The sequence below is a fragment of the Cynoglossus semilaevis genome, chromosome 1, assembly GCF_000523025.1.
Source record: "Cynoglossus semilaevis isolate Cse_v1.0 chromosome 1, Cse_v1.0, whole genome shotgun sequence".
Lineage (NCBI taxonomy): Eukaryota > Metazoa > Chordata > Actinopteri > Pleuronectiformes > Cynoglossidae > Cynoglossus > Cynoglossus semilaevis.
Window position 1 is genome coordinate 12,645,005 of NC_024307.1, and position 11,556 is coordinate 12,656,560.

Below are 11,556 nucleotides of genomic sequence, written 5' to 3' on the forward strand. Positions count from 1 at the left end.
GCTCTCAAACAGCAACAGTTATTGGCCACATAGTCATTAATATCTAGTATTATCAGTATGGACGTCCAGTATTTACTCTGCCAACCTCTCGCTGTCGTTCTTCACTCATGTGGCTCTGACTAAGAACTCTTTTTTTTGGGCTCAGACAAAATCCTGTCTCAAAATTCAATACATATCTTAAAAGCCCACATTTGTTATAAGAATGTAACCCATACATGTGGGTTACATTGGGCCCCAGCCTATTCAATGTGGGCCAGATGTGAGCTGCGACTGCCGCATCTTCAACTGGCCCTAAAATGGACAAATACTCTGTCGCGCTGTTAGAGATAGACTTTAATGATTCTGCGGTTGGTATTATGGCTGGAGTTTTGGTTTGTAGTTAAACAACGCCCTCTACTGGTGACAAATTACAAGACATATTTAAATAAATTGTAAAAGTTGATTATGAAAAATGATTGTCTGTCCAGTGTCCTGTTTTACACATTATTTATTAATTATGCAATGTAATTAAATATTACATTAACATTACATTTAATCATCTTTTTGACCTTCAGATTCCCAATGAGACATGCAAACCATTATTTATAACTGTGTGAAAATGTTTTTCACGACAGCTCGTGGAAAATTAAAGGTCATTTGTTTTTTATGAATGAAATCAATATAACAAATCAGTTACAAATGAGAATATATCAAAGTAAAGAACGGAATGACTTTGGTGAACAATCAGACTGCTCTTATTTGTTTGCTGCATCATTACCTAAAAGGGCAATCAGGACCCATAGGATACCTCAGAAATATATATATATAGGACAGAACAGAAAAAAGTACAAGCTGTGTTAACGCTCATAATGTGCTTTAAACACTTTGGGCTTCCAAATGAAAATGGGATTAAGACACTGATACTTTAACCTCCTCTAAATATAAAGCAGAGCGGAGACTCTCATTGAATTACAATCAGCAGATTTCATTATTCAAAGCAGCAGCGCAGCAGGATTCTTTCGCGAGGAATAACTCTTCTGAATAAATGAGGAGAAAAGGACTCGGAAATCCAAACGTATCGGCCGCTCTGATTTTTTTTCCAGAGCTTTTGTTAAAATAATCTCTCCTCCTTGTTTCTTTGTAGAAAATCCACAGAGCTCTTCACACCACGTACGAGGACGTAGGCAAGGAGATGACCGGCCTGGACCAAAAGTAATGAAGTTGTTCACACTGTCAAAATCCATTAGCTGTTGCCGACATGTGTTGTTTTGACTCCATTACTTGGTTTATGGGATATAATGAGTGAGATGTATTTTCATCAAGATTTCTGATGATGAATCGACCAACACTGAGTTCCTCAGACAATAGTCAACCTATAAGTATTTAGATTTCCAAATGTTATTACAGACAATAGTCAACCTATAAGTATTTAAATTTATATATAGTATAGTATAGTATAGTATATAAACTGTTAGGTTTGTATATTAGATTCCTCCAGTAAAGTATTTTTAAACAAATATGGTTGAATCATCAGGATATGTAGAGATTTTCTAAATAACAGTAGTTTCCAGGGCAGTAATTGTTAGATTTCTATATGAATTGTCACTGATTTGCAATTGGTTTGATTTTGTCCTGTCTCTCCAGCCCCTCCTCCTGTATCTCAGAGAACTGCACCCTCCACAGGAAACAGTATCAGCCTCCTCCTCCTCCATCTCCTCCCATATCCCTCCCTGCATCATCCACAGCAGGGGGCACCAACAACTCCTCACCATCCCACGAGCCCAAGGAGAAGCGTGTGCACTTTGACCTGGAGACCCTCCACAGCTACCGCCTGCGCACACACACGGCCTCGGTGCGCGGCAGACCCGGAATGGTCGGTCGCCCCGGGCTCGGATTGGGCGGTTTAGAGCTGGGAAACTTGGGCGCTTTTGGCTCCCCGTCACAGATTAGCCTCCACGTGAATGGAGGCCCCGTGTCGGCGCTGGCCTCCTCCGGCCTGGTGCTCACTCCCCTGGGGAACAGGGCAGCACAGACCAGCCTGTGGGAAGGGGAGCTGCAGGAGCTGCAGGGGAAAATCGAGACATTCCGCAACCAGCTGAGAGAAGCTCTGGCCAGAAGGGCGGAGATACAGAGCAGCCTGGAGCGAGAGAGGAGCGGACTGGTACGCAGGGACACCAGTCTGGAGAGGGACAAGGACAAGCAGAGGATACAGACTATCAACACAGACAGGAGCAGCAGTAGCAGCAGCAGCAGCAGCAGCAGTGCTCAGCCAAAGCTGACAGAGAGGGACAGAAGCAGCCAGCTGCAAACCCTGAACAATCAGCAGACAGCGAGGGTGAACCAATCAGGCGTGACAGGGCCTCTGGAGCTGGGGAGGAGCAGCCAGTTAAACACAGTCAACAGTTTGGACCGGGGGAGACCCAGCATCCAGTTACGAGCTGTAAATACTTTGTTAGGAGACAGGACTGTGCTGTCGCGGGCTTCAGCCAGCCTGGAGAGGAGTCGCGTCAACCAGGCTGCTGTCGGAAACTTATCGGTCCAGTCACGTAACACGTCCAGCCTGGACAGGCAGAAAGCCAACTTGGTCCGCGCAATAAACACTTTGGAGAGGACAAAAGCCAACCAATCAGGTGTCAGCAGCGGAACTTGAGCCAATGTAAGAAAAATACCGTCAATTTTTCCAGAAAAGTTGGTGCACTTCTTCAAAATGCTGGCAAAAAAATAAACTTTAAAGTAAAAGGTCAAGCTAAAGCAAAAAGCAGAAGCTGCTGCTGAATATGCATGACCTTGGAAAACTAACCCACAGTATTCATACCCTGAGACCCATTACTAAATCAGCTTACAGAGAGGGTTACAATTACAGTATACTTTTTAAAATGTACTTCCTGTTTGGAAACACTACAGTATTTTCTGTCTTTCTGGCCTGAATATAAACACTTTAATAAATTCACAGATTAAAACGTTCAGCTTACAGGATTTTTTAAGAAGTGTACCAGCTTTTATTGAAATGTTGTTTGTGTAACGACACAAAGGTACGAGTGCAAATTGTTGTTTGCATAACTGCGGGAAGAACATCAGCAATACACTAACAGAGGCTAGAGTGGAATCCTGGCCTTGAACATTGACGCTACATTAGCTGATAGCATTAGCTTAATTTTACTTTCATAATTATTTCCTGACCCTTCTTTTTAGGTGAATCGCAAGCACATAAAGAAATCACTGCTGACAGCACAGAAAACCAGAGGCATCAGAAAGTTACATGAAAGGATCAGAGGCAGATGGAACTTTGTTTTTGGGGATTCTTACTTTGTGTCAGATCATGTCACCAAAGTCTGAATTTATTTGTGTTATTTTTCTTTTTTTGGTCATATTTTGAACACAATTTGATTTTACTTAGAAAATAAAGTTAGAATTGGACATTATATTTTAATCTCAGAACTGCATAATTATTATATTATTATGAATAATTAATAGTTAAAAGGTAAAAATTTTCTTTAGTAGGAAGGAAAAAAGTAACTTATCTTACTGAATCTCTAAATTGGAAAAAAAAAACCCTCCAATCATCCGACTTCCTCTCAGACTCCAAATTCTGACTTTGTTCTCAACTACAATGTACTTCCCAAAATTGAAAAAGTAGAGAAAGACTCACTCATTGCTGATGCAATTTAATACCTAATGCCATCTATTCTTTGTTTGCCATCTTCCCTGTGTCTCTGTGTGTCGTCCTTTAATGATAAAAAAACCCTAATTTTTATTTTATCGCTTAATCTCACACACTTTTCCAAATGTGGAATAGAAAATGCTTTGAGATTTATCGCTTAATCTCACACACTTTTCCGAATATGGAATAGAAAATGCTTTGGTCATTTCTGCCTATGATTCAATGGATTTGACATGAAAAAGGGACTCAACAGGACTTCAAATATTCCTATCAGGCAGCAAACTTTAATAAAAAAAAGCAACCTGATATACACTATCTCGAGTTTCATAAGGACTACTGTAACTACTGTGACTCTGGAGGAAGCTTTAGTTTGGAGAAAGTATGAGCGTCTGGAGACCAGACCAGTTTATGAGACAAACTCTGCATCAGAGAGTGTGGAGGTCAGAGGAGAGTCTTATATAATTTTTAAAAAATGCCACTGGGAAATGTGAGATCCATCGCTTCTTGGACTTTATCCCAAACTGGAGACTAAAACTCATAACATCCCAGCATCTGCTGCTGCGCTGTTTTCCCTCAATCTGTCTCCTGTGAGAACTCACTCCTACACTCTGTGGAGGTGAAATGTGAGTGTGTGCATGTGTGTGTTTTAACATGACCGCATGTCTGACCCACTCCATTACAATGGTTGTTAATGTTTAATGTGGCCGTAGCTGTGGCAGCGGTGTTGGTGAGTCTGTGTGTCTGTGTCTGTGTTCTTCAGGCTGGTGTAGGTACTGCATCCTCCATTTGAACAGAGAGATACTTTAATTACTGACCATGTTTAACACGGGGCAGTACTCTCATCAAAATCAATGCTGGTCAGGAACTGTTAATGAAGTTCATACTATCATCTGAGCAGACCATTAAACCTGGTACTTGCTTACAAACAGTGCTCAAAATATGATACACGTGTGATGCAACATTAACACAGCAACGTTCCTTCCTTACAACCAGTTATGGGTTAGTATGAATAAAACCATTTAAAAACAGACAACTCCAACACGAATAAAACCATTTAAAAACAGACAACTTGAGATTATAAATTCCGCTAAATCACAGCTGTTCAGTTGTACATTCAGTTTGGCTGAACATTTGAAGTGACTAATGAACAAAGGATAACTTCAAAAAATGTACCAAAACATTTGATCAGCAGCCCAAAGTGAGAGAAAATTAACTCATGGGTTTGAAGCCCAAAGTTTGCAGAAAAAAACTACCCTTTTTTCGTAACTATAATTTGTGTGCATTTTAAAACCTTAAAATCTTGTGAGTTATATTCCAAACCAACTATCATACCATCTACGGCCACATGAGGGCACCGTCTACAGTCCTCTCAACTGAATGTTGCTACTGCGTCACTGAATAATGACAATGACTAATCCATAAGGATTTTCTAAAGAACAAATAAAATAACATGAAAAATGCGACCAAAAAGAAAAATATTGCAGATTACAAAGTCTGTAGCCAATAACAGTGTTGTAGCAGTTTAAAAGAATTCAATCTTAGAAGCAACACCAAGGATGAACTTGTTGGCCTTTTATGTTCACTTATTTAGTCCATGTTCTTTTAGCTCTTGAATTCTTGTGAATCCTTTTATTTAAAATAATTTAATAAATGTTCTCTTAATTAGCCTTTTTTGTCAAGTACAGTAGGACTTCCGGGGAATACGGTACATTTTGTGCAAAGTTTAATTGGCAATTATCTGTTAATAGTTTACGTTTCTGCTTCTTGGAGGAACATGAATGGCAAACCCTTCACTTCAAGACACACGACCGTGGGTTGTGTGTTGCTAGGCCACTCAGATGAACACAAACTAGACCACTGTGAGGTGGTGTCTGGACCATGCATCTGAGTCCTGCAGCTAATGAATTCAAACCTAAAACATTCATGGCATCACACGGCTAAAATTGCACTTGGTTTTGGCGCAATACTAATAGAAAATGTACTTACTTGACATGATTGTAATGACTGTACTTTTAGAAGTTGGCTGATCCCAGTAGTCTCTCTGTGTTGGAACGATCGTTGGTGATTACGGAGAAATCAGCGGTTCCTAAAGTCAGATCAGCGACGATCACTTTGTCACATTTGAGTTTATTGATGCTGCCAGCGATAGGGCTCTGGTCATACCTACAATAACACAGGCCGCCCACAAGAGGGAGACAAATGACAAACACAGTGACACGTGTAAGAAGCAGACGAGCACCCAAATGATTTATAGCAGGTCGTACCTAAGCCCAATTTTCCTAATTTTAAGACTTAAATATTTTAATTTTTTATAACACTTTGCAATCACTCTAGACCAACTTGGTATAATAGTTATGATCAGTTAGAGTTAAAGAAATTATACTACTAAAAAACCATAAAAATAAAATCTCACTTATTGCTCCTGTGAGTTGGTCTTACTCTTCCCACCAAACCTTGTCAATTCTATTACATTTTGTTTTACAAACAGCTGACATCATTGCTGTCAATACGGTCTTTTCCCTTAGATAATCACATTACGTACATATAACAACCCAAGTAACATGATAGATGTTTTTACTTTTGTATTATTTCATGTCTGCATGCTCTACCTGTCTACATGTCTAACCTCTCTCCAATTTAACTACGAAATTTGCTTGACTTAAATGGGTTTAATCACCGTTTTTGCTTCAGGTAAAATCCCCAAACAGTTTGATTGCTTCAGGTAAAATCCCCAAACAGTTAAACAATCATTTAAAATTTAAACAATCATTTAAAATGTTTTGTTTTGTTTAGATTTTATGTTAAATGTCAAACGTTCTGTATTGCTGAGCTAATCCACGCTACTGCCCCCTGGTTATGTAAGCGAGAACTTTGTTTGTTTCTGTATTTACCATTATTAAAATAATTGTATATCATTTTACCGTTGATGGAAGTTGTGTTGACAACCTTACTTGTTCAATTAACCACCAGACGGCACTTCATTCTCTTCCCGCGGCCGTGGACACAGTGTTAGCGGATGGAGGATTAACTTCAGCAAAACTCACATCATAAAAATTCTACTTTTGACTCACGAAGGAACAAAATCCCAATGGAAATAAACAGTTCTCTACTACCTTCAGAGGAGACGAAGGGACATTTCCGGTCAATTTCCGGAAAATCTCGCGCATTTCCGCTCTTCAGAACTGACTGTCGGAGGTTGTGACTGTCGCTGAGACTTTTTTCTCTGGTTGAACTGATGTACATTTAAACATTTAAACAACTTCGCTGTGGTGTGACGTGCTTGTCTTCACATGCCATGGTGTCGACGACCAGGAGGAGAAAACAGAGATATTTTAAGACTTTATTGAGAACGAACTTGTGGTACTGGATATTTAAAAGAGTTATTTTAAAAAACAAAACTTTATCCCTTATTAAAATGTATCAGCATATTATGGAATTTTATCATAAATGATCATTCTCATGTTTTGAAATAAACATTTATATACTTGACTTGTCGTGTTTGCCTAGAGAACTGAACTAGGTTAATTCAAGAACAAAAGTCTAGAATACAACAACTGGGTTAGTCAACATTCTCAGTTTTATATATATATATATTTCACCTAAACAACGTCACTTTTTTTACCACAAATATCCAGAAATACAAACATGTTGGTTGTATTTAACTAGTGTTGTTATTTAGCTCTAACTGTTGTTAGGATCTGAGAAAATCTCACACCCACTCAGTTACTACTGGCTAACACCTGCTACTTGATGATGGTGACCGCTCAGCTAGTACAAATGTGAATGTTTACCAGTGTGTTTACAAGCTCCACAGCCAGGAACATCTGCAGTCTAAGAACAACTCTCTTTTTAAATGAATCCACAGCTGCTGTTGTGCAGGAGAAACGTTGGGAGTAGCAGTTAGGAAAAAGAAAGAAGATTACTGAGGGACGTAACACAATCATTACCCTTTATGTGACCCCCTGACCCCACTGTATAGCCAATAATTCCAACATCTATCCACCTGCTGTTGCTCTAATTCATAATCGTTATATATGGTAGTATTTGCAAAAAAGGCAGGAGTTTAAAATACGATCTTATCCAGAGGAGGTTTTCAACTTAGGTCAGATGCATCAGCCCAGCATCGCCAAGTACAGGACAATAACAAAGTAACCTGTAAAATTATGAGGCGACTGTAGGCAACCCCTGACACATTCTACAAACCACCGTCAACATGAACAGCAATGACTAAAATCCAACAACTATGAAAAAGCATGCACACATGCAGTTATTACACATATTTGTAGAATCTTAGAGACTTTTTTCCATGTTAATTAGTCCATCATTTTGATAAGTCATAAATAAAACCAGATGTAAAACACATACACACCTTTTGTTACTTGTTTTTCTGTTTCTGAAATATGCAGGGGTAAAACGTTTTTGTCATATTATAACTAGCAATTTACCTTGATTAGTTATAATTAATCATGATAAATTACGATCAGAATTCATTTTGATTAATCCTGATTAATCCACATGAACCCTGTGATTAACCTGAATAAAATGTCATCGAATGAAAGCCAGAGTTGCTACAATTTTGTTACACCTGAAAACTGTAACAATTCATATTTTGCCTCAGGCAAATACAGTGCATAGAACGAACACTAGTTTCTATTTAAAATTTTAAGGGTTTTTTATTTATTTATTTTTGTTTGTTTTTCACACAATAAATAGACGAGTCAATTTACTTTATATATATTTTAGACAACCTTGATTTAAGTGAGTTGTATAAACTGAACCACGACAGCGTTTCACTGCTGGATGGTGAGTGTGGCTTGTCATGTAATGACGGGGTTCCTCCACACTGTGGCACTTAAAGCTCTGTATATCGGCGGCAGTGTGACGTGTGCAGCGCTGACGAGCTGCAGAGAACGACTTCACTCACAGTAGTGAGGACAATCACCGAGGACAGTCTGGAGGACGGACACGTTAAGATGCCGGTGGTGTAGTGAGGAGTGTGTCGGCGTCAGGACCCTTCATGCATATTTGCTGCTCCGTCACACTTCAACCGCCCAATGACAGGGGAGTTATAATGTTTAAGTGGGTACAAGTTTGAGAGGCTAAAAATAACTGCTCTACAACTGCTCTTCCTGGGATACTTAAAAGAATAATTAAGTTGTGAATTTACATGATAGTCAGTTTTGATGATTAAACAGTTTAGTAGGAAGGAAATGCCTCTAGTAATTTGGAAATATAATTAGGTCTAAGACGCTGTTTTAAAAAAAAGATTCTACGAATTCTTTAGGGTTAGCTTTGGAACTAGGTCAATATGAAACATTCAGAACCCACTAAAACTAACAAGGCTGTTAAGAACCTTGCTAGTCCGAAGGTTAGCTCAGGTAACAAATAAGTGAGTCAAATTTAAAAGACAGAAACATGTAATATATATGTCTATATAAATATAGAATCAATTTAGCAAGAGGCTTAAAATAGTTTGAATTTTAATAATTAGTAAATATAATAATAATTAATAAAAATGTTAGCTAAATAGCTATATAATAATAGCTAAAAAGTTAACCAAGAATAAGCTTATAGTAGTCAATGGTTAAAGACAGAAAAGGGAAGTCAAGTGAAGATGACAGTCAGTACAAAATCAACTCAGTATAAATAGTTTAAAGTTAACAACGAACATTGGAAAAGCTAGAATGTAATAACAGCTTAAGGTAAACTGGCTAGCCACGGTTAGGCAAAAGTAGAATGTTAAACCGGAAATCCCCTTAAAATAGCCCAGAGTAGCAATAATACTGCAAACTAACCTAAAATTAATTAAAGATGCCAAAAAACAGCTAGAGGTTAGCCCCTCATTAGCCAAAAGTTGGCTGAATATTAGAAGAGTAATAAAACATTTAGTCTAAACTTGCCTGACAAAAATGACTGAACTAAATTCCCTGAAACTGTTAACAGATGGTACTCCTTAAGCTGATAATGGGTTATGAAAAATAATTTTAAATTGGTTCACATTCTCCCCTGGGCCAGATTTTGGATTTTACGTCATGTATTTTTGTACGTAGTATTATTATTTCTTTTAACCATGTATTTGGAGTAAACATGTATTACAAATATTTAATAATTTAATATTTATTATATAATAAATAATATTAAATTTTAAGTATCCACTTTGTACAATTGAAGACTGTAAACTAAGTGCTCATGTGAAACCTGATGTCTGGAGAATGGAAATTGACATTAGCAAATAGAATTCTTCAGCACAGATGAGAGCTGTAACAGCACGTGGGAAGCTCCAGGAGCTGGAGATGGGAGCAGCACGCCGATGATTTAGAGCACTGGCATCGACCAGACTGCATAAAACGGCAGATAATCCTGCGGTGATAAAGCCAATCGATGCTGCGTTGGCTGCGTGCACACGTGGCTGGAACCACCTTGTTGTAATAAAATAAACAATAGCCTCTTTGTCAGGTGTCCTCAGCGCAGTGCAGTGGGAGAACTGGAGGGCCGCTGTAAAAATCAATTGGAATCCAATGGCAGGACTGTGGGACTATTACACTGAAGAGGCTGGACGTGTGTCAGGTTCCCATGATATACAGCAATAAAGCTAGCTGCGTTCACACAACACGTGCTGTGCATGTGCATGTCCTTATGCACCAGACTGGGACCATGAACGTATCACCAAATGGCTGCATCTGCGTTCATGGGCCATAATCAGACAAACTGATTCGTTGATGATCATTTGTTGAAGGATCAGACGCGTCAAGTGCAGCAGAGCTTGAAGTGGACTTTGATTGTGTTTGAAAGTGATGGGTGGTGGGCACACGACATCTAGTGGCATCAACTGAAATTACACTTGATTCCATTAGTATTAGTAGTATAGTATTTGCCATCTTTAACATACCTTGTGCCAGTGTTTTTGGTGGGCCGTATTAGAAGACCTAGCGGGCCGTATCTGACCACGGACCGGAGTTTGACCATGTCTGTTCTAGGCAGTGCACAACTGAGTCTGGGGGAGTGCTAAACACGACAGTGAATATTTTAGGTGTAGTTATAGGTACTGCAAGTCTGGGAGTCTGCATATCACTGTACACATATCAAATGAACTCACACACACACACACACACACACACACACAGATATCTGAATATGTCTTCTGTTCAAACTGAATAATTGGGTCACATGTGTGGAAAGCAGCCAAGGAGGATTTTAATCAAACTTGAGAATTCCCAAAGTGCACCTCTACATCGCCCCCTGGCAGACATCTACTACTGGATATGGGTCTGTGGTACAGAGTGTTGCTGATAACGCATACTGTGTACAGAGGAAATACAAATGCGGAGACTTCCTCTGGACATCCCAATGACACTGAAGCTACGTGTTCATAATCTCATTGTTTGGGTAAATGGTTTTGAACGCACAAAGGATTCCTTCGAGGAGCTCCGGGAGCAGGAGTCTCCCTGCCTTTGTCTGAGAGGTAAATAGGATCCAGGCTGTGTGAAAGATGAGTTTATTAGCTCCTGCCAGCTGTGACCAACCCATGGGTATCATTGCTGGGTTGGCTGCGGTGTCACCGAGTGTGTGTGTGTAATGTTTTGGGGGTTGGAGGGGAGGGTGAGGGAGAGAGAGATGAGGGAGTGTCCCATGAGAACCAGAGAAATTCCCTGGCAACCAGAGGCAGGATCAAGACTCTAAATGGGGCGCCCCCTCATTCATCCTGGCTCTGAGCAACGACGCAGAGCTAAATGACAGAGACCGAGAGAGAGAGAGAGAGAGAGAGAGAGAGAGAGAGATGGTGGTGGTGATGGGAGGAGAGGAAGGGAAGGTGGGGGAGGTTTACCCGTCTGTAAATATGTGAATGAGTGAATCACAAGGGTCTGATCAGCAGGAGCCCGACAGCTTTACCACCTCCTCAAATGAGTCCACGCAGA

General features: G+C 39.6%; 2 protein-coding genes across 3 annotated transcripts in view; both read left to right on the plus strand.

Moving 5' to 3' along the window:
• Positions 1 to 263, plus strand: part of LOC103379839 (glutamate receptor ionotropic, NMDA 3B-like) — a 45,309-nt gene extending 45,046 nt beyond the window's left edge. The window contains exon 11 of the mRNA XM_025060015.1: positions 239 to 263. Coding sequence (XP_024915783.1) covers positions 239 to 263 — 25 coding nt within the window. The remainder of the gene's footprint in view (positions 1 to 238) is intronic.
• An 84-nt stretch (positions 264 to 347) lies between these two features.
• On the plus strand, positions 348 to 7,129 carry LOC112487299 (uncharacterized). Of its 2 annotated transcripts, none has more exons than XM_025057449.1 (3): positions 348 to 1,191; positions 1,624 to 2,635; positions 6,611 to 7,129. In XM_025057449.1, the coding sequence occupies exons 1-2, from the start codon at positions 1,172 to 1,174 to the stop codon at positions 2,627 to 2,629; spliced, it is 1,026 nt and encodes a 341-aa protein (XP_024913217.1). In that variant the 5' UTR covers positions 348 to 1,171; the 3' UTR covers positions 2,630 to 2,635; positions 6,611 to 7,129. The 2 variants fall into 2 exon arrangements, with proteins under 2 accessions (XP_024913217.1, XP_024913236.1); XM_025057468.1 differs by lacking the exon at positions 6,611 to 7,129 and adding an exon at positions 3,172 to 3,779.
• Positions 7,130 to 11,556: the final 4,427 nt, after the last annotated feature.